Below are 24,775 nucleotides of genomic sequence, written 5' to 3'. Positions count from 1 at the left end.
GACTATATGTCAACTAATTCTGAGCGGATTGATCTGAAAATTTGTACAAAACTTCTTTTAACCTAGAGGAACAACTTTGTTGCTGAACGTTTTGCCAAGCTGAAACTTCCCCGCACACTTTTTTTCGTTGAAGTTTGCAAGTTAGGTATATAGTGCACTGCCTATTTTTTATTTAATTTATTATTTATTGTAATAAGTTTCCCAAACTCTGATCATTTCATCAGAAGCGCTAAAGTATTATACGTATCCATGCCAAATTTTGAATGGTTTCGAGCATAAATAACTGAGATACGGCGATTTATGTTTTTAAAACTATTGAATCTAGGTGTTTGAAAAAAAGGGTTTTTATTTTTTATCTCAAAAAGTATGATTTTTTTTTAAAAGTTTTTAGTAAAAAAAAAATGTGGATTGTCATTTTTTAATAGCTTGTATTTTTTTTCACCGATTCATAGACTTTAGAAAATCGTTCCCTAGGTTGTGAACTTATACTCCGTTTCGAGCATTAAGCGTGTTATTGCATCCGGCCCTTCAATTGTGTGACTATGTAAAAATTGATAACCCATGCGAAGTACACAATAATCTAAAACCATATTAGCACAGGTCCCTCGAACATCATCAGAAACTTATCATTGATAGTGGATTCGAATTAGCTAAAATGTTAGTGATTTTTTATCAAATTCAGATGAGCTTAAAAAAATTATGTTGTTGAGAATAAAACGATGCCAATCAGTGCAATGAAATCAAACAAAAAATATTTTCCGCTTAGGCTTAAAAAAAATGGTAATAATGGTAAAACACGGTTTTTAGCGTTGGAATTAAATAATAAGCCGTAAAATTAAAAAAAAAAAAAAAAAAAAAAAAAATAGAAGTATGCGTGGCAAAAAGACGAACAAAATAAGCTCTGGTCGATCCCAATTGGTCCAGCGGCTTCCCCACAAAATTTAAAAACCCTCACTTTTTGAGCCAACATTCAAAAATTAATAACTCTTCTCTGCATAAAGATGAAGAGCTAAAATTTGGAAGAGTTGTAGCCTTAGTAGTCTTCAACAACCACACCAAATTTTAAAAAAATAGGATGGTTCTTGCAAACTGCAGCTAAATAAAAAAAAAAAAATACTTTGGGAAAATGGCTTAAAAAAAGTTGTTTACAACGTTAGATGCAATTTTTTTGCGGTATCGTATTCTTTAATCCTTACTCTACAACTTACAAGAGCTTAAAACTTTTTTACCATGTGAAAGTTGGTTATTTGCTCCCAAAATATCGTTTTTTTTTAAAAGCGTTTGCAATTTGACTTTACTCGGTCGATAACACCGCAGTCGAGCATCAGAAATTAAACGTGGCTTATGCATCGGCGGCTACTGCGGCTCATTGCCTCTTACGCGACACACCACAGTGCGTGAAAAATACCAATTAGGTTTATCATTTTTTAAGCAACTTCTACATAGCAAGAAAATTTGACACTGTAATAACTTATAGAGTAAGGATAAAAGAATACGATCCCGCAAAAAAATTGCATCCAACGTTGTAAACAACTTTTTTTTTGCCGTTTTGCCAAAGAACCTTTTTTGCATTTAGCTGCAGTTTGTAAGAACTATCGATTCGATCTTGCTGAAGTTCGGTGTGGTTTTTGAAAACTACTAAAGCTACAATTCTGCTAAATTTCAGCTCTCAATCCTTGTGCGAAAAAGAGTTATTAATATATTGGCTTAAAAAACAAGGTTTTTTGCATTATATAGGGAAACCACTGGACCCGTTGGAATCGACTGAATCTTATTTTGCTCGTCTTTTTGCCGCGCATACTTCTATATATACATTTTTTTATTAGAACGAAATTCTTTATCTCGTGTTATTTGGGAGGCTGGAATTATAAAACCGACAGATTTTTTTTTTTTTAAACGAAAGTGGTTTACTCTTCCTCTCAAGTCTCCCCCCTTACCCCGCCCTTCTCACCAACTGTTCTCTATACACTTCCCCTCTCCCCACTATATATGTATATCTGCTAACTATGCCGTGTTACTCTTCTGAACACCTTTACCCACTATTCCCCCTCACACTCCCAAGCAATTAATTTTTAAACAAATTTTAATTTTATTTTCCCACAATAATTCTTCTTTCACTTTAAATTTTTTTCTTTTACAATTCTAAAAAAAAAAAAAAAAAAAAAAACATTTTTCAATAAAGAGATTTGAACCATTGACCTCCTGCATGTGAGGTCCATTACCTTACCCACTCTGCTACGAGCGCTGCCGGCTATAGAAATTCGGTTTCTTGTACTTATGGTGTGGTTCGTAACTGAAATATTTCATTTTCATATGCATTCACTGATAATACATTTGATTCATGATAAATTATATTTGTATTTGTTTTCCAAATAATATAAAAAAATAAAATAAAATAAAAAAATAAATAAACATGTGGAATAGAGTTGAAGAACGTATCAACGGTTTTTAAAGGCGCTGAATTGTAGCACAGGGATCTTATGCTACCCTAATGACTGCGTCTAAGTGACGAAGCCATCTAATTTATTAATTAACTGAAAAAGAGGGAAACCGCGAAGCAAATACAAAATATAAAATAAGAAAACGCGAGACAAGCAACACTATGATGCGAACAAGTTTCTAAATTTAAGGGCAACAATTTAACAGCTAAATTATTAAACTACTTTTAATATAAATGGAAAGAATTAATTATGAAAGCACTTACGTTAATAAACGAAGGATAGGATATGTGGGGTTGAACTAAATAAAAAAAACAATACTTATGAGCCACTGGTGGAGATGTAATTTGTGGCTCAAAGGAGGAAACTCTTGCGAGAAAATCCCCGAAGAGGAAAAAACGACCGATACAAAATTGAATACAACAAGAATTACAACCTGGTTTGAATTGATGTGTAGATGTGTAGGTGTAATTGTGTGAGAGTGTGAAGGTAAGTGCGCGTCCGCACTGTTCTCCTCCTCATCTTCGTACCAGGGTTCCGCGAGTGCGGATGTTCGCCGTGGGTGCTCACAGCACGTGATGAAAGTTAACGCGGCACGCGGATGTAAATTAAATTTGGACGAACAAGAAGAATTAATGCAAGAAACACGTTAATGCGTCGCGGTGCAACAAAAAACTTCTCGAAAAACTCAAACGAGCAAAATATATCCTAGACAAGCTACGTACACGATTTCTCAGAAAAAACTGGAGACCACTCTGTACCGAGGCAAGTATCGGACTGGACGAGGCCTACTGAATTTTCCCAGAAGAGACGCCCTTTCTCTCTCCCTCGACCCCCCTCCCCTTACTAATGATGCGCGCCAATTAGCGGAGGTGTTATTCGTCTTGAGTGTCAATTCGGGCACCAGAACGCGAACAATGCCGAAGATAAACGATGTATACCAACAAGTCGGTTTTGAAGGGAAAGAGCGAACGAGAAACTAGAGCATAATATTAAACGCGCGCAACGAATGTGTGTAAAAGTGAAATGATTTAAGTGTAGTTCAATGTATTGATGAGGACGGACGTGCTGTGAGCTTCGATGCTCCTCCGCTCACGTGGCGGTACTCGATTTAGTCGCGTTCGACTAAACAGGCGCTTTTTTGAATTCAACAAACAAATTATGTTACAATATCACATAATTACATTAAAAAAGTAATTCATTCAATCAATTATAAATGAATTATGTAATATCATTATATAAATATATTTTGAGTTTCATATCATTTTAATAGTTTTTATGGGCACTTATTTTTAGATTGATAATAAAATAATGGCACAATGTCATTGAGTAATTGTATAAAAATAAAACAAAACTTGTATTAATGGGCTATAAAATCGCAAAAAAATAAGTGACAAAAAAAATTTTTTTTTTAGTTGATAAAATGAAATATAAATATAACATAAAATAAAATTACAAAAGACATGAATAAATACAATGGAATGAAAAAAAATGAAATAAAAAAGATTAAGTATGAAAATAAAAAAAGAAATTAAATAAAGGAAATACAAAACAATGAAAAAAAAAGTAATAAAATTAAATATGAAAAAAAAAAAAACAAGAAATAAAAAAAAAAAAAAAACAAGAAATAAGGAAAAAAATAAAACAAGAAATTAAAAAAAAAAAAAAAACAAATGAAAAAATTATAAAGAAAATTAAAACAACAAACCAAGTGGTATTAATGGATCATGGGACCCACGGTAAGAACGAAGTTCTTTAAATATGAGATGAGTATGGACACAATATCTCAGGTAACATGGGGGTCGCCAGACCCACAGGAAGAACGAAGCTCTGTAAAAGTTTGTACTGCATTCATGTTATTTACTAAAACAAAAACTTAAAAAACGAATAAAAAAAACAATAGTTTAGTACTCACGATGGTTGAACTTCGTGAGAATGTCGTGCATAAATACAGTACTCACAAAGTTCAACCATCGTGAGTGCCAAACTATTGTTTTTTTTTTTTTTTTATTCGTTTTTCAAGTTTTTGTTTTAGTAAACAGCATGAATGCAGTACAAACGTTTACAGAGCTTCGTTCTTCATGTGGGTCTGGCGACCCCCTTGTTACCTGAGAAATTGTGTCTATACTCATCTCATATTTAAAGAACTTCGTTCTTACTGTGGGTCCCATGACCCATTAATACCCCCTGGTTTTTTTTATTTTAAGGCTTACTGTTCATTTCTGATGCTAAGAACCATGTTTTACCATTTTTGCAGTTTTTTTTTGAAGCCTTAGCGGAAAATATTTTTTGCTCGATTTTATTACAATTGATTGGCATTGTCTATTTCTGTACAACATATTTTTTACAAGCTAGTCTGAGTTTCCATTGCCGAAAAGCTAATTCGATTCCCCTAAAATAGAGCCATAGACTTGGTATTCCCGAAATGTTAAGAGCCATAGATTTAAGCAAATTGTAGACGTATAGGTATTCAAATTAAGAGTCATTTGGTGTTTGGGTATCTCATCATGAAGTTATACTTTTATAGCAGACAATATATTAATGAATAAATATATAATTTGTCATATTTAATGAAAGAACATTTGAAACAACCTTTACCTTCCGTAAAAATATTTTGTATTTTCATTAAAACATAGTAGATTTCTGTAAAAATATTCTTTTCCACAAAAATATCTTATAAAACGGTATTTTTAATAACCTTCATCTAATGTAATGTATAAAATATGGTGAAATTGTCCTTGGAATTAGGATATTCAATATTAAGGTGTGATTAAAATAAGTATTTTAATATTAAATAAACAATAAAACAAGTACTTCATGCAGAGAAGAAAAAAACTAAGTTAAACTATGGCACGATATGCTGTTAGACTGGCCAGTACGAGACTGCCTGCTTTCAACAGATCTTTTGACTATTTTTAAACAATTTTTTACGCTGATGAAATGTAACATCACTTTTACGCATACTCATTTGTAGCTGCGTATATAATACCACAATATACACTAGAAAAAAGGTGAAGAAGAAAGATCCTGCAGTACCACTTTATCTTAAATAATGTATATGCCAGTAAATTTAGCTCGCCTCAAAAAATTATTTTTTCACGAGCGAAACATTTTGAAACGATAAGATGCAATAAAAACTAAGTAACTTCATCCATAGAACCTCGTGTAAAGAAGCTAATTATAAAAACATTTCTAAATAATGTAATACTTTTCTTGAAAATATTTTAAAAAATGATAAAATGGAATGAACAGCTACTTCTTTATGGCAGTATTAAGAAATATATCAAAGTCAAATAAGGTACTTATACATCGAAGAGCTGTTGCTAAAAACTATTGTTTCAATTTTGAGGAAAGCTTGGAAGTGCATAAATAATCAATCAATGTTAATGAATATTTAGAAACAATTTAATTAGTAAGCAGTAAACGAATTTTTTCACTGAAAGAAACATTTAAACCACAGCAAATAAGCAATGAAATGCGACTTTCTATCAAAGATCGACTATGGCCAAGTAATAACGGTCCTGGGCTTGTATGTTGTTGTAAAAATTCTGTACAACAACAAAATAGTGATAATCGTATAGTATCTATAACTAAACTCTCACTGAATATTAGCTGACTACATTCTAAATAATAATTAGACACTTAACTCGTAAAGATAGGTACGTTTGCGTCAATTATTTTGAAGATGAAAAACACTTATGGACTGATGAAATCATATTTTATACAAATTGTTGTGCTTAGAATATCGTTGCCTGATTTAAGACCGATTTGTGTGGACTTGCTCAAGTCGTATGCTAAGAAAAACTGATCAGTACTTGAGACTGGTATACATTTTTATTATACTTTCATACAAATAACAGAGAACTAGCAATAACCTAGTACATTATAAGATCATTAGAGAAAAGTAATGTTTGAACATCATTAATTTTTTCATTAATGATGAATAAAATCATGTAACACGCAAAAAACTATGGTCATTTTAACGTACATCAAAATTTCAACACAGGAGCACCTCAATTCTTTTATGTTTTTGTATAAGTACAAGGATCAGTATATAAGTAATTACTGGTTTATATATTTCAACTACCTAAGATTTTTTAAAATAAGGTAACAATCACTTTATAACGTTCTACATCATCAAAGACTTTCACAAAAACGCATAAGACCCGTCATTATTATCTTATTTATTAGACTTTAAAATTCTTTTACTTTCCATGTGCAAATTTTCACAGTAATAACAATTCTGTATTTAAGATGAGCGATACGATTATAGCTAATAATTTCAGAAAAAATGCTTAGGAAAAAGACAAAATTATTTAAAAAAGAAGATCTAACTATATACCAAGTAAAATTACAAAACGATTTGCTATGGAAGAGATATGCAGATCACTTAAAAATAAGTATGCTCATTTCGACATCTAACTCAGTTTCTAGCGAGTCAAATGGCTAAGATGTAATGAATAATGACGCCGCGCGTAATACTCCTGTTAACATTAAGCTGTAACTGAAAATTTTTTCCAAGTTTCAAGGACAACACTCATAATGTATCGTTGAGGCGATCCAAGTGAACTTCCAAATTGCCGGAAAGATTGAACTGATAGCGATCTTTTGCTTTTAGGGGGAAATTTTAGGATTTCTTATTGATTTGAACAAATATTAGAAGCCACTATTTTCTCAGTTTGATACATTTTTTATCTGATAACTATTATGGATTATTAACTAATAACCCATTTGTTATCTACCACGGCTCATCTTCCAGATTTTCGGAACATTTTTATCTACTTTCAGGGACAATTCATATAGGCCACTCGAAATCATGCGAATAAATTTGGCTGTCCAAGACAAATTATTATTGATTTACACTTTACAAGGCTTTTAATTAAGTTGTCTAACTGACTTGTGTATTTTTTTGCCAAAACACTTTTTTTACTGGCGTCATTTATATTTATCATATAAGTTTCAGACAAATTATGTTAAATAATTAATTTTTGTGTCAATAATTAAAAAAAAAAATATCTTGGCAAAAAGTCTTACAGTTGTCATAGAAGTTTGAAAATAGCAGTGCAAAATGTAAGAATATTAATTCACTGATATGGACCATAACATACGAATAGTCCATGACAAAGATATAATACTTCATAGTCATACAAATAACATAAAAATAAATCTTTCTGTATTTTTTTGAATTTTTTTTTGTTACACTTTTAAGGAAAAAGTCCAAAATAAGTCAATTTTTTATGAAAATCGTATTATTTTTGACACACCTAATGAAATTTCAAATTGTGAGGTTTTCATGTTTAATTGCCTCGTAAAAATATCAATATTAAAAGGTAAAAATTATAAAATAACATTCTGCTGGGGCTTAAAAAGCGTATCTTATACACAAATGACAAAAATGTCCACTTGAAGTTTAAATTCATAGAGATTAAAAAAAAAAAAGATTTCCCGTAGAGGGAAAAAACTATGATTCATGATGGATCCATGAATCCATACTAATATCGTAATAACCATTTACCCAGGAGGATAAACATTGTGATAGCAGAAGGGAAAATATCCGTTAGTTTGAATACTTATTAAAAGATAAAATTATGAAAATTCTTTATGAAAAAAAAAAAAAAAAAAAAAAAAAGCGTAAACCATCCAATCTTTTAATTATCAACCAAAAAAAACATACGTACATATAAAAGTAGATGCTTAACTTTATTTCTTTTTCTGCCCATTAGACACCCACCATTTTCACGTCCATAAAGGTAAAAAAACCAATACGACAAACAGAATATTTCTAACAAATTTTATTAAATTGAATCGTAACACAAAGTCTTATTATAAATGCCTTCTATAGTCCTGGAACTAAGGTCTTGGTTGTTCTCGCGCTGCTTTCTTTCCAAAGTATTTTACAAAAATTTGAGAAAAAGTACTTTGCACCAGCATGCATCTTTATCGTCAGGTGATGCCAATAGCAATCCATGTCTATCGTAGCAGCAAGCTTGGCAAATGCTAGAAAGTATCACCAGGTCAAGCAAACGAGAAGAACATTACATAAATATTATATATATGTATATATATACGTGGTAAGCAGATTATACAATCGGAGCACGGTAACTTGGTGGGAGACTCCAATCCAGTGCTTGCTTGCGGATCTTCTCCAATAGAAGACTGTAAAATAAGGTGCACTAGAGCAGAGTCCACTGATAAGGAGACATGAGCCCCTCTAGATATCCAAGGAGGAGGAGAAGGAGGAGGCGTTCAATAGCGCTTCAGATATGCTCTCAAAAACTGAGGAGAGCATCGAGCTAGTGTAGAAATACATCGTGACAGTCTATGCGTCATGAGCGCAGTTCAGCACAGCACTGGTTAGTTAATATTTTCATGGTAACTCGTAGCAGTTGTGATCGCACGTACAGTATTTTATTACTTGCAGTAGATAAACAACTAAATGGTGGAGCCCTTTTTTTACCATTATAAAAAGCTATGTGATTCCCCAAGAGAACTAAGTCAGTTTTTTTTCATCCTTGTGACACATCTAATTGATTTCTATAAAAGAGTAAGGTCAAAGTGAAGTGTTGTGATGTTATTTTGTGTGACGAGAAGCATCTTTACAAGTTAGCCGAGTGGCGCCTTTTTTGTCAATATATACAGTGTGTTTCGATAGTGACCGCATTCTTGTGGACATAATTACTAATTCTAATATGCGAGAAAACAATAGCACCGGTGAGAATAAGGAGGAGAAGGAGGAGGAGTACGGTCTTGGCTATGACCACACTTTGGTAGGCATCTTGTTTAGTCACTCATAGAGTTTTTTTACTTTGGGCCATTTTTCTTTACCTTTGGACGTTTAATCGACCCTTAGTAGAAGAAAAAGTGTTTGCACCTATGTCATTTCTTATCCACTGAGACATGGAAAATTGTGTACAATCTAGGACTGAATGTAAAGATTTGTTCATTTTTCGGCGTATACATGATGTACTATTTTCCATTCTCAGATTTAGAATGGTGTTTGCATTTTCAGTATTTCATACGCAGTATATCCATAGTCTTGGCATCAGTACGCTTGGGTAAACATGTTTCAGTTTTTTATGCGATTGTCGGTTATAGAGTGGCTACTAATGCTATCGTATTACATATGTACTATAGGTAGCACGCACGCATGCATGTACGCTTGTGCTCTTTAATTCAGCTCAGTCCACAGTGATACAATGTAGTGCGAAGGATATCGTTAATCTACCGGGAAAAATTAACAGGATAAAAATTTTTTGCGCCATTTCATAAAAAACATGCTCCTATATGAGGAAGTACAGTTTTTCAGGTGCCAATGTGGTCAGATATTGTTGAAACCAATTTTTTTTTGTTAACAAATTCGTCAAAGTTGTTTTTTAGTCTGAAAAAATATTTTCATATTCTTTGGCACATTTATAACAAAAAAAATAAAAAACTATTTGGGATGTATATACTTAAACCCCACAGTTTTCGAGTACAAAATTCCCAAGGTTTCGAAAAATGCATTTTTTACGATTTACAGGGCTCTACAAGACTACTAAATAAAGACATTTTTATATGTTACAACACACAAACATAAACTTCAAATCTTCCTCTACAACATTAAAAAAAAAAAATTTTTTAAATTAACTGGCAACATTGTTTTTTGCAATAAACATTCAGGAAGTTTCATCGTGCGCGTCCGTATTAGTGTATACCTATGTATGCGTGCTTACAGTTCGTTGCTCAGCGTAAACACACATATATAGGTATGTAGGTACAGTGGGCGCGCACGCTGAAACTCCCTAAACGTTTTTTTGCAAAATACAATATTGTCACTCAACTTTTCGAATTTTTCTTTCCTGGAGATTGTAGAGGAAGATTTGTAGTTTATGTTCGTGTGTTGTAACATATAAAAATGTCTTTATTAAGTAGTCTTGTAGAGCCCTGTAAATCGGAAAAAATGCATTTTTCGAGACTTTGGAAATTCTTTACTTAAAAACTGTGGGGTTAAGGTATATACATCCCAATTAGTTTTTTGTTACAAATGTGCCAAAGAACGTGAAAATGTTTTTTTAAATTAAAAAAAACAACTTTGACGAATTCGTTAAAAAAACATTAGTTTAAACAATTTCTGACCACATTGGCACCTGGTTAACTTTACTTTCTGATACGGAAGCACGTATTTTATAAAATGGCCCAAAAAATTTTCATCCGAATAATTTTTCCCGGTAGATTATCGATATCCCCCGGACTAATTGGAAAAATATTTATTAATAGATACGTACTGACTATGTCCGTGTGCAGTAATTTAAAATGGAGCTACTTTCAAGGAAAGAGAAGGCAGTACCTATTGGATGATAAATCATACTTACATTTCTTAAAAACGTTTTTTCTTAAGGGTGTAAAAACTGTTGCAAGTTAAACAAGCACTTCTTTTGTACATTGCATTTCATTTTTCTCATGTTTCAGATTACTGCACATGTAGCTAATACATAAGTATGCGTAAAATATTGTAGGCATACAATAAGGTCATGTGCATACCGATAACTGCTTCCAACTTATAGAATGTGCAACCAGCATGCATAAGAGTCATTGTAGATAATATTTGTCAAGTGCATGAGGTTGCAAGCACTACGCTGGCGCTGGGTATTCCAATATAATACGCACTTTTATGGGCTGGGGGACTGAGTTGCTGGTGACTGACGAACGAACTATTTCTTTTTTTTTTTTTGAGATTCATCATAAATTCAGGGGAATAACTGAGAGTAAGTCGTGTCATAAACCTGGAGAATAGATGCAAGCATCTATTTATTTCTATTTCCTCTTCTATTCTATTCCTTCGTATCTAAACATCTAACATAATATATTCTTATTCTATTACTTAATAACGAGAGAAACAATTGTTTTTAACTAATACGTAAGTGTGTATTGTATATGTATAGATGTAGATGATACACTTAAACAGTGTACTCAAGAGAAAATCTTACAAATGTTTTACTGCAGTCTGACCAACTAATGAAGAGATCGAGAAAAATCAATAAAAGAAAAAGCCGTACTGACACTTCCACAGTGTTCTACTTCTGAAAAAACATAAGCTACTTTCTTTTGCATTTATTAAGTATACTTGCTACTGTCAACGAGATACAGGCAAAAATGACTTACGTATATAATTTTAACATTAGTATGCCATCAATTCTTTATTTTAAATCTCTGTTGACTGGCCTGCATTGACCTCGCATTGCCACCACTCGCGCAAAAACTACCTGTTCGTTATGAATTAATAAAACAAAAGTGGATTTCTCAAACGATCTGAAAATTTAGAGATTAGCAAAAACTTAACTGTACTCTTTAAACTAAAAGACTAAATTTAGGCGGTAAAAAAAAAAGAAATTTTCAGGACAGAAGAAAAAAAAATGTAATATTTATACTTTTTAAAAAAGTGAGACTCTGTTTTTCTTTCTTTAAAAAAATAAAATTCTATTTTTCTGCTAGAAAAAAAAAAAATTAAATAAATAATGCTTTTTTTTCTTTTACAAAGATTGGATTTGCAAATTTAGTCTTTGAAAAAAAAAATGGTAACTTTAAATATGATAAATACTACACCGATGGCTTTATTCCCTTTCAAAAGGCAAATTGCTTAATTTCGAAACTACTATTTCGTTGGATAAGTGCCGTCGTCTCGGAGGCTATTTTACAGCATAAGGGACCTACGAAACAGGGCTCGAGAAAGGTAGGGTAGTCACGGAGCGATGGCGCTTATGTGGCGAATCCTATTTTTCCTACGGAGGACACCAGCCTCTCAAAAACGTCCGAGGTAGGAAAATATGCCTTGGACGAAAAACACTGTTTTAAAAAAACTACTGTAGTATTAACCATATGAGCATATCCCAGAAATTTTTGAATTTAAAAAGGTATTTTAGCCATACAATATTAACTTAAAACTATCTGAACAATTTTACTAGAGTACTGTACCAATTTATTTACTATACCTCTCTACCAATTTTTTTTTAGTTAAAAGTATTTTTATCCCATCAAAACTAATTAGTTAATTATTTAATTCATAAGTGTGCTCAATAACTAATTCCAATACCATAATTTTTCTTGTACGTTTGTTTACATTCTTCATATTTTTAACGCATGTACATAACCTTAACGTTTTCTACAATAATATATCGTCTTAACTTTATAAAGTATAAATTCTATGATTAAGTCTTTTGAAAGTAGAAACCTACTTATTCCATCATTCTATCACCGATATTTAGTCTTCTGATTTTGAGCATAGTTTCAGGACAAGAACAATAAAAATATGTCAAAAAATTTAGGCTTTTTAGCATAATTAGAACGTGAGTTGTTAAATAAACAATTTGTTAAAAAGTAAGGTGGTTTTTTGCAATTTAAGGGTGCTCTGCTAGTTAAATTTTGATTAATAAGGGTTTGTTGTATTCGTATATTTATTGGATATAGGATCTACAGTTTTTGTTCTATACGCAAAAAACTAGTTTTTATCATTTTCTGGCACTTTTCCTGACAGTAGTGAGTTATCAAAGGTATTTTAATCAGTTTGTATTTCTTAGATCTTCCGAAAAAATTTTTCTTGCTCCAATATAAGCCATATAAATCAAAAACCTAATTCCACCTATGTAACTTAAGTACCTAAGAGTGTGAAGAGATTCAAGGATCTTTGAATTTTTTTCTTACCCTCCAGCCTTTTGGTGCAGTCATGTTACAATAACGTATTGCATGTGAGCTGTTAACCAATTGAAAAATACAGTAAGGACATTGCTGCCATGAACGAGAAAATATTTTTTATCACTTACAAATGTAGTCTTATCATTGAAAAATCACTGTCCAACTAACGTATCAGCTTCAAATGTTATTGAATTCATTGCAAAAATAAATTAAATTTTTTGTAGATGTTGGCTTCTAATTTCTTTCTTATGGTCTGATAAGAAAAGGATAAAAGCAAAACTTTTAGTGATGAAATTTTCTATCTATGACGGTTCTTCATAAAACAAATCTATTTTTCTTAAAAAGACGTTTTTTATCGCAGGTTACAATGGGATATATACTTCCCGGGTATTTTCTGTGTATAAGAACAGTTGAAAATGGGACCCATCAGCCAGAAAAAGTAAGAACAACTGCTCATCTCAAAGGGGAGGGGGGGGGGGTACACAGTAGTAGTAGCGACACAATGAGAAAGAGGGAGAGAAACTCCCATTTTCGCTGGCTCAAAAAAAAAAAATAAATAAATAAAAGCCGAACTGAAAAATTTGATGACAAATTAAATAAAAAAAGAATTTTTTTAAATGGATGTTATTTAATTGAATGGGAGCACTTGTTTGGTGCACATGCATACATACGACTATCACGTACATCTACGCTCAGGCACAATCACAGAACCAGTAGGAAATTGGTGGCAAATTTAAATATTAAAATTAATTAAATAATTAATATTGGTAGTATATAAGCTAGTTAATATTATTATTTTAATACAGTTTATCAACAAATAATTCTTGCATGTATGGCAGGTCAATGCAGATAGCCAGTATTGATTAAACAGGTATTTATAATATAGTATAACCTCCAAATATTACAAAATACGCCATATCATTAAAAGGAAACGAGATAGAGCAAAAATTAGAAGTTTTACGAGTTTTCTAAAGGGAATAAAAATATCGTGACGCACAAAAACAGAAGCGCTGAATTATGAAAAAAACATAATCTTAATTTTTGGTATTTTCGATATACCTCCATAAAATGAAGAGGGAAAATCGTGGGAAAAAGTATATTACATTTGGTACAGGATAATAATAATGCAGAAATGATTAACGATGGTCATGCGTGCACATAACCTTCAAAGATTAAAAATATGCCATATCTTCAAAAGGAAGCAATATATAGAAAAAATAATAAGTTTTACAGGTTTTCGAAAATGGAAAAAAACATCGTGACACAACACAGAGAGGTGTTGAGTTATGTAAAGACATAACCTTATATATCTGTATTTTTGATGTTTTTTCTATAAAATTAAGGAGGAATATTTCTGAAAATGTTACAGCATATTTGCAAAATTATAACAAGAACGTAGGATATATTCCTCGTTTTTTGCCCAACAACAACCTTAAAAGTTATTTTAAAAAGTTCCCGATCCTTTCATACATGACAAATGTACAGGAAAAATATAAATATACCACCATAAACCACAGAAAAAAGTACATATTGAACTCACATGTATTTACGAACCTTGTATTTTACAGTATACATGTGATTTCTACACATACGCAAGAACTTCGTTCTTACCAGGGGACCATGAGTCCCACACTCTGGCTTTTTTTTTTTTTTATGTTTTCTTACAAAAAACTGTGAGGTTTCCTGTTGTCTAAAGAAATCTTAACGAATGTGTAACTTTCTTTTGTTATTAACATTAATAATTTATAATTGATCATTAAGTATATGTTATATGAGTGATTCTGACATAACTTGCTCAGATCGTATCCGGTACTCGTACTCGCATGCCTAAATGAAATTCAAAACTTTGAAAACGGTAAATAGTGGACTGGAAATGCTAACTAATGGTCCCTTTTCAAAGTATAGGACTAAAGTTGACAAATTTTCATGACAGTAGTACCAGAAGTTGTTACCTCTCAAATTGCCAAGCTCTTCTATTTGCGTATTTCGTGCGTACAAACATTTTATCCCATTCCAACCCCTCATGGAACAATTACTCAGTGTACGTGTGCAGGTATGCAAACTTTAGTTTCTTATTGTATTTAAGGCTAGCAAATTAAGTATGGGTAGACAAGTCATTGTTATACGTCTATGAGTCATACGAGTACTATAAACTTTGAAAATTCCATTCCGAACTTCTCCATTCCGACCCTACCTCACCTTAAAGTGACGTTTTTTTTCGTTTAAGAGCAATGAATCCCAGCCAAACTTTTTTTTCATCACTGTTGAGCTTAAAGACGAGACTTGTGTCTCAGAGTTTCGTCCAATTGGCCTCTTTTCTCTACATCAATGCAGAAACGGTGGTGCTACTTCCAACGTTGGTAGCCAAGTGGAATCTTATGCCCCAAATGAAAAGTTGAACTGTTAAAGGAGCTTAGCTACACGTGTTAGAAAGGGACTTTTATAAACTGACTTTTATAAAATTTCGTATATCTTTTGACTAGTTAATCTTGTAGTTGCATCGCTTTAAATATTTGTTTCTTATGTTGTGTACAGTAGAAATACCATGAAACAATTTTTTTGTAACCAACTTCTTTTTAAACAATTTTTTAAGTTGATCTGAACAAGTTACGTCAGAATTACCCATGTGTATATTTAAATGGCCACAAGATTTTTTAATTATTTTGAAAAAAAACAAATGATTAGAAAAATTCCAATGTAGGTCAGTGAGCGTTCAGTTTGTCAGAATCTTTTGAACGAAGTAAACGCACGAAAACAGAAAAATTACAAGAAAATATATTAACTTAAACTCTTATATACTCAGAAATAAATAAATGGCAACCTGGAGATAATAGTGGTTTCGCAGAAGTTGTGCGTAATATTTTCAAAGGGAGTCTTACAAAAGCTTGAAAATACTAAAAATCATTGAAGTCTGAAAGGAAAAATATACCTTTCATTAATAATGAAGCTTTACCATTGTTAATTAAACTTAGGTTATGACAAAGCAAATATCAGCTACTGCAAAGGACTCTTGGGCAAAAAAAATCAAGGAGGATTTCATAATACACAAAGCTACAAAAAGCAGAGTTATAATAGTATCTAGCCTTAGGTTTGTATTTTACTAAAATGAAGCAGCAGTTAAATTGCAATATTTATTCAATCATACGATGAGATCCATTTCATCAGATTAACCGCATCATTCTTCACTGAATAGAAGTTATGAAATGTTTATCTGAAAATCAACTAGAAAATTTACCTTAACAATTAAATGGGGCTGTTATGGTGATTTGGTACTCAGTGAATAAAAGCACAGGCTTGATGAAGACGATTTTAGAGACATATGAATTTTCTTACCTCTCATAACATTGCACCTTGTACACAGAGACTCAATGACGAAGAAAACTACAATCCAAAGTCAAGTAAAAGCCTACAACAAAAAGTAAAAATCCAAGGCCATCATCATCAAGATATTGTCAGCCAATTCAAAATTCAGTGTGCAAAAGAATTAGTTGTCTTGGCCAAAAAGACAACTAATGACGTAGAAAACCAGATACATGATCTGAGTCCGTTTGAAACTACTGATGACGGGAACATCGTATGTGTTAAGGTGGCTCCAGCGCCTAGTGCCGTATCAAAATGGGGAGACTAAAAATTAATCATTATTTTCTTTAAAATATGGTATAAAATTATCGTAGAGACTGTTGTAAGCCATATTCTACATTTTATCTGTTACTTTAGTGAGTTAATATAAAAAAAACAAAAAAGTTTTATGGTGCCTTAATTAATGAACTGTTACGGTACGCTCCTAAGGTCAAGAGTAGTTATACCTATATGTACTCTGCAGAATGCAGACAGCTGAGAGCTGACTTGCACTCGCAACTGTATACTTAGTCTCCGATTATTTAAAGATTTTGTTCGATAACAAGACACTTTTCTCATATCATCGAAAACTGCGTAATAATATATACAAGATAGTATATTTTTTACACCTTACGGGTTATTTATATAAGTGCAGCAGTAGGTTGTATATCGCGTAAGCTTGCATTTCCTATCTAACCCGTCTTAAAACTACGATTTTGTAAGCATGATTTCTTACAATTTTCATCGTCAACCTTAATCTTTTTTTATACGAATAGAAAGATGGGAATTCAAAGAATATAATTAAATTTTATTAACCATGGTTGGGTTATTTATAATTTTAACACTGAGGCCACTGGAGCCACCTTAAGTATGATTTGTCTTCGAAAATAATAGATATAAAGGTATACAATTTGTTGATAGATACAACATTTGCGAAGCGTTATATCTGTACATTTGTACATCAAAAAATTTGAACAACATATATTCAATGTTTGACAAAAAATTTATTCAGATCACTTAAAATTTGGCCAATCATCTCTGCATTATTGGATTAGGTATTTAATTATATTACATTTGTTGTAAAAATGAAAATCGAAAAATCGCAGGCATAAACGAAAAAGATAACAAAGCCAGATCTAAATAGAAAAAAATAATACAAGCTGCTTTTAAAAAAGAAATGGGCTTTAATGTTGACAAGCTGAAAGCTGGAAGTGGAACATCGAACGATGGTAATGCCACTCGTTATTTTTTAAAAAGTACGAAAAATCTCTAGAAATAACTTGAAATGATCAAAATATAATTCATTGGTCTTACATGATACTAAAAGCCATATCAAGTGGACATAATGGGATTTTGGACAATTTAAGGCAGCATACACTGAAAGTAGCTAGAATGATGGTAGAAAAGCATGATTGGTATTACATGTTAACTGTAGTGTATAAGTTCCTATTTAATGGCCTTAAAATCATTCCAGATTTAGATTGACCTATCAGTCTAATGTCAGAAGACGTACAAGATGCCGGCAAGAAAGTCTTATTCGTCCATTGGTTTTTGAATTATGGCTGAAAGTGTGGCCTTTGCCCACACCATGTAACGTTACAATTTAACTGTTAAGTCAAAAACTTATTTTTCCATACAAAGCGTAAAAATAAAGTTAAACCCCTAATTTTAATGTCATATCGTCAAGAATGTAAAAAACTTCAACTCTATGAACAAAATTTATTTTCTTAGTTTTTCAAGGATAATTAATTTTTACAATAACATAAATACTTATTCCTTCATTATATTTAAAAAAATTTTAAGAGTTTAATCCTAAGAGAATATACAAACAAGTGGCTCAATTGATGCAAAAACTGCGTTTCTACATTTTTTGAGCATTTTTCAGCTTACAAAACATTTGGGTTACATCCTGGACAAAAACTCTAAGTACAAAAAAATTATATTTTAATTATTTCTACAATATTGTCTTGCACAGCAAACCTCGAAAATATCACGTAACAAAGTTATACCCAAAAAATTGATTTTTTCTCAATGAAAGTACCATCATAAAATGAGGGCCATTTTTTTTTTAAATAGTAAACCTTGCCAACTATTACGTGAGACAAAAAAGATAAAGCACTCTGTTAAATTTAAGCTCAATCAGACAAAAACTGCATGAGTTTGTCAAAAAACTTGATTACGCATAAACATACATACACACACTCCTGACGCTGAGATCCACGATCTCATATTTTTTTTTTTACAAAACCTTTTTCACGCTTAAAAAATAAGTTTTAGGGGTACTTACACTTCTTGCTTTGGCAACATTATTAAGTATTCCTGAATATCAGTCGTGCCTTAAAATAGCTGTTAGCGCAGTCTTGGCTGCAAGAGGGCCAACTTGTGATCAGCTTGCTTCGTAGTTCTGACACGGTTGTAAAGTACAGCTATAAAAAAGAACATAAACATAGCTAGACTTCACAACGTTACTAGGCAAGCTGATCATAACTGGGTTAAAACACTTTTTTGCGACCATCACCAGAAATGGTAACATGATTAGTTTTAGTATTTACCTTTTATGTTGTAATTATCTATATAAAACAATATGTTTTTCTTCAAACTCAGAAATAAGCAAAAATTTTCGTCATTCTTTTGCTCTTTGAATCATACTATATTATGAAATAGGGAGGCATAGTCAGGGAGTAACTGTGCAAAGCGCTACGATCGCTATGAGTTCCTTATGGTAGAGAGGGATAGCTAGTATCACCAGGGCCCTAATTTTCTTGAGCCTCAGTTTCTGCAAGGGTTTTTTTGTAATATCACTGATTAGACTTAATATTCTTTATAAAACAAAATAATACATTTTTCTTTGAAGTCATTGAAAAAAAAAAAATAAAAAATAAACAAAACTAAAATAAAAATAAAACGTTATCAAAAAATGATAAAGTTTATATGTTTCGGCATACTAATGGTAAATAAAAAAGCTTAAGAAGTTTCAATTCAAACGAAAAAACATATATCAGGGGTTTTAAAGTTTGCTGATAACAAATTCGCAATCAGATTTGAAAAAAAAGCAGTTTGCTTAATCCAATATTGCAAAAGTAAAAGTTCAAATATTAATGACAAATCATCTACAAAAGTTTTTTGAGATTACTTACTCCCAATTAGTAATCAGTTTCTAAATATTTAACATATCAAATAATGTATGAAATCTTAAAGGTAAAATATAGTTAAATTTAAAGTATATTGATACGTAAAGGTGAAATTTGTAGTATTAAATTATTAGTTATTAATATGTGTTCTCTTTCTTCAAAAAATTTGACTCTTCAATTATAAATTTAAGAACTCAAAAACGTCATGCTTCTTTTAACTTTTAAGGAAGTTAATGTAAAAAAAAAAGCTGCATAAGGGTGAGATTACATGGAGTCTGGCAGTCTGCAGACTGGCAGACTCCATGTAATCTCACTCTAACTCGGCTGCAATTGGCGGTGGAACTATGCAATTGACATATGCACATCTCTAAATTTATTCATCCTGTATTACTTTCAAGAGCATTATCTGTAATTTTTTTCACCGTTAAATTAAGAAAGAAGTAACAGAATTCCGTTTATGCAAGAATCTGCATATTTTTCTTTTTCTAGGTTGGCTTGAATATAGTTTAAAATAATATTGGATTCCTTAAATAAAACATTTCTATGATTTCAAATTTAATTTTATACCTTTCGTATTTCTCGTTATAGTTTTAGGCTTTTTTTTAAACAAACACGAACTCCAAATACTTTTTCTGGAACCAACTCAAAATCGTTATTCATAAATTATTATATAATAACGTTCCAACAATAAATTTTTTAAACTCTATTTAGCTTTTTTTCAGTGAATTGGAGTGTTTCAATTAAGCTTGCCCAGATTCTAAATTTTTACTAAATTCTTTAAAACAATTATTTATTATTTTTAATAAAGTTCTTATTTAATTAATTGAATTAATGGATGCACAATGAGTGTTTTAATGTATTACTATTTTTTTTAAAGTAGTCAAAAACCTAATTTTGAAATCTAGTAAAACGTTTCTTGAGTGCGTTGTGGAATGCGACTAAATTGTACGCTTGACTATATAGTATCTCTCTTCCACTAGTGAGTGTCTGCACTCTTTTAAGACAATTGCTTTCAAAGCTTTTCAGTTACACATGCTGAGTGTTTTTTTAACAAGTATATTTTTCTGATCCAATATACAGATAAAACATCAAATTTACTATGATGCAACAGTTTCATAAAAATTATCTTTTTTTTTTAAATAGCAAGAGTATCTTTTGTTTAAAGGCAGTAAAAATTAGGTTTATAAAAAAATGTTCTTAATATTTAAAAATAATTTGCACCCAAATTCTAGGAAGTTGAGAAATGCTATAAAGAATTATGAGAGAAGAGGATAGGTGGTTATTTCAAATAATCAGAATGCATTAAACAAACAGTAACATCTTATAAAAAAAATATATTATCTAGACATTTGAAACGTTTCGCCTCATATATAAATGAAGTAATTTTCCGAGCACTTGGATTCAAAACTTATTTGTACCAAACTTTATAGGCTAGTGCCAATATAGATAAAAGGGTGAAAGAAAATATTACAAAGTTAATATCAGACACTGACTAGCAGGAAAATGAAGTTTAGGTTGTAACTAAAAAAAAAAAAAATAATAATAAATGAAGCACGAAATTTTGAGAAATAATTAAAAATCAGATGCTATTTAAGAATTAAAAAGTGTTTTTTGCGGTGAGCAGTGAAACTTGCCTCCCCAGTGAAAAAAGTTTTATCATGAAAGTTGGCATTGATAAATAAAGCTCAAATTTATGCATTGAACATCTTTTAACATTACCTCAAATTCTTCAAGATAATGACGACAAACTGATTTTTCAGTTTTTTTTTCCGCCTATAAATAATTAAATTAACATGAAAATTCGTGAAACGATGCCTTTAGTTGTGTCAAGTAAGTATGACTTTTTGAAATATAGTTTTTTAGATGCAAACATTTTTAGAAAATCTACCATTTTTTGCTTGACAAACTTAACAGATTCAGTTTTTTCATACTCTAATGTTTAAAAGATTCTTATTTTAACCATTAACATGTCTAGTTTCAAATAGTTTCTATATATTAACTGTTTGTCTATCATTTAACTGCTCAGAATTTGAAAAAACTAAAAAATGACTTTTGGAATTACAGATTTCTCGAGTTTTTAAACTATTTTCAATTTCTTTTGTCGTTTTTGGTAGTTACAGATAAAATCCTAATGTTGAAACTTACTGTAATATAACATTACTTAAATTAGAAGAGTTTTAGTGTAACAGATGCCATGAACAATTTTAAAAATAAAAAAAAAGGAAGAAATATTTTGTATTCACTTTTATAAAAGTAATGAAAAAATTAATTCAAATTTAAATTAAAGTTATTTACGTGCCTCAACTGTAGGTGGACAGTTCCCAGATTGGCAGACTTCAGCTGGAAAAACAACAAGTCATCTGAGACAGTAACTAAACCAAGCAAATGATTTTTTGTTTTATTGTTCAATAAATTTTAAACTACATATATATCAGGTATTCTTTGTAAACGAATGACCGCCCCTTCTCCAAAATTGGTTTGATTTATTGAGGTTCTGTAGGTAGTCAAATGAAAGGTCTGAGAATCTATTCTTTGATGCTGAGTGGCATATATATTGAGTCAACATTCCTGATCCAATATGGCTGCCTGAACCACGTGAACTACAGATTTTCTTCACTTAAACTACTATAAATCTCGTTGCATGGACCCTGTGGGGGTCACAATAAGCTTTAATAGAAAGTTTTAAGCTCTTCTATCAAAATAAGTATAAAAAAAATTTTTTGTTTGCTATAAAATCCAAAATGGCAACAATAACACGTGACTTACAGCTTTTTTTCAAGAAAACTACTATAAACCTCGCAGCACAAGCCCTACAGAGGTTTAAAGATGCTTTAATCAAAAGTCTTGAGCTCTTTCATCAAATGTTGTGTAAAAAATTTTTTTGTCTGCTATCAAATCCAAAATGGTGTCAATAACACGTGACTAACAGCTTTTTCCCAGGAAACTACTATTAATCTCGCAGCATGAATCATACAGGGGTCTAAAAAGGCTTATTTGATAAGTCTAGAGCTTTTCTATCAAAAAATGTATAAAAAGATTTTCTCTCTGCTATAAAGTGCAAAATGGCTGCAGAAAGATGTCACCTACAGATTTTTTACAACAAGGCTACTATAAGTATTGCGTCATAAGCCCTACAACGGTCTACAAAGGCTTGAATAAAAGGTCTTGAGCAAACCTATCGAACATCAAATAGAAAAATTTGTTTGTCTAATATGAAATCTAAAATGATGCTAAAACACGTGACTCACATCTTTTTCTCAGTGAACTGTGAATCTCGGGGCATGAACCCTACAGGGGCTTACAAAAAATTTTAATAAACCATGCTTTTATTGTTCAACAAAACAAGCTGATTATCAAAAGATATTCAGATGCGGCTGAAAGCACCTAGCTATTGTATAAAAAAAATAGTATTCCTTAAAACTTACTAATTATTATTCATAAACTGTTCCTAATTTAATGATTCAAAACATAAGTTACGTTTCTTACTATTATAAAAAAATCTGACAACAGTTATTGGGTTGGTCAAGGAATTTAAAGTATAACTTGTTTTTGGCTACGATTTTGTTCAAAAGACTATTATATAATACTTTTTTTTAAATAATGTTACATATCTCTCTCCTGCTACTATACATCCTAATAAACCTTGAAAACATGATTGTTGAACTGTGTTTCGTACCGAGAATACTAGTATAACGTGGTTAATGCTGCCATATTGACAATGAATAATATATAAAATTATAAAACTATACTTTACTCGGAGAATAAATCTATTTGTTCTTATTATAGCTTTAATACATCAGTGCACAACTAATAATAATATGTCAAGTTGGAAACCACAGCAATCATATATTTTCCAAGCTTCCATTATAATTATACACAATGAATGATTAGTGCAGCTTTATTAGGACCTGAGTAGAACACAAAAAAATTTTATTTGACAACTTTTTAAAAAGACGCATATGTCACACGTTTTTGATGCAATTTCTAATTCTTAGTTCAACAAAGACTTTTTTCAGACTGATCCTGAGAACAAGACTAAAAACTGTCGTTCAAATCTCTATAGACCCTAGTTGGGTAATTGCAGCACATTCATGATAGTTTTAGTAAAGATCAGGTGTGGGTCACGTGTTTTGCTGCCATTTTAAACTGTACAGCTAACAAGAAATACACAGCTTTTGATATAAGAGCTCAAGACCTTTCAGTTAAGCATATGTAGACACTTGTAGGGCTTATGCCACGATACTTATAGTAGTTTATATGTAAAAAAGCTGTAGGTCACGTGTTTTTTTGGCTATTATGGATTTTATACTAGACAAAAAATTTTCTTTATACATGTTTTGCTAGAAAAGCTTAAGACCGTACATTTTAACTTTTTTAGACGAATGTAGGGCTTATGCTACGAGACTACTAGTAGTTTTAATGAAAAAAATCTGAAGTTCACGTGTTTTTACGGCCATTTCTGATTCTATAGCAGACAAAAAAATTTTTTCATACAACGTTTGATGGAAGAGCTCAAGCCTTTTGATAACAGCATTTTTAGACCTCTGTAAGGCTTATGCTGCGAGGTATATAGTAGTTTTCTTGGAAAAAATTTGTAAGTCACGTGTTATTGCCGCTATTTTGGATTTTCTAGCAATTAAAAAATTTTTTTATGCTTATTTTGATAGAAGAGCTCAGGAATTTCTATTAAAGCTTTTTTTGACCCCTGCAGGGTCCGTGCCACGAGATTTAAAGTAGTTTTATTGAAGATAATATGTAGGTCACGTGGTTCAGGCAGTCATATTTGATAAGAAATGTTGACTCAATGTATATGCCACTCAGTATTAAAAACTAGATGCTCAGACCTTTTTTTTTGACTACCTATAGAACTTAAATAAGTTAAACCAATTTTAGAGAAAGAGGGTCATTCGTTTACAAAAAATACCTCATATATATGTGTGTGTGCGAAAGTGTATTGGCAGTAAAAAATACTGTTGATTAACTTTTTAATCAAACTCAGAGATTTGTAAATTATTAGTTATTTTACCTAAAAATCTTATTGAATTCTGAATTCTCTTTATAAATAATTGATCACAATTTCCAGTTCTATTGGCTTTTCAAAATTATCAATGTAATTTCGTTGTTCATTTTTGATCTCAAGACTCTTTGGTAACTGTTCATCCATAATCTCTACTGAATTATTTCCTCTCTCAAATGTCT

The 24,775-nt window shown here is 31.3% G+C and overlaps 1 protein-coding gene across 3 annotated transcripts in view; it reads left to right on the top strand.

The window, feature by feature from the left end:
• The first annotated feature begins 8,772 nt into the window (after nt 1-8,772).
• The window catches only part of ClC-a (chloride channel protein 2), a 546,687-nt gene continuing 530,684 nt past the window's right edge, over nt 8,773-24,775 (top strand). For all 3 annotated transcript variants that reach the window (XM_089595612.1, XM_089595611.1, XM_023391243.2), the window contains exon 1: nt 8,773-9,205. In XM_089595612.1, the coding sequence (XP_089451738.1) occupies nt 9,128-9,205 (78 nt within the window). In that variant the 5' untranslated portion in view covers nt 8,773-9,127. The remainder of the gene's footprint in view (nt 9,206-24,775) is intronic.

This window comes from Copidosoma floridanum, unplaced genomic scaffold (assembly GCF_036245765.1).
Source record: "Copidosoma floridanum isolate Cflo_tuat_1 unplaced genomic scaffold, Cflo_Japanese_pri ptg000026l, whole genome shotgun sequence".
NCBI classification, from domain to species: Eukaryota; Metazoa; Arthropoda; class Insecta; order Hymenoptera; family Encyrtidae; genus Copidosoma; species Copidosoma floridanum.
This window is presented reverse-complemented; position numbering and strand designations above follow the sequence as displayed.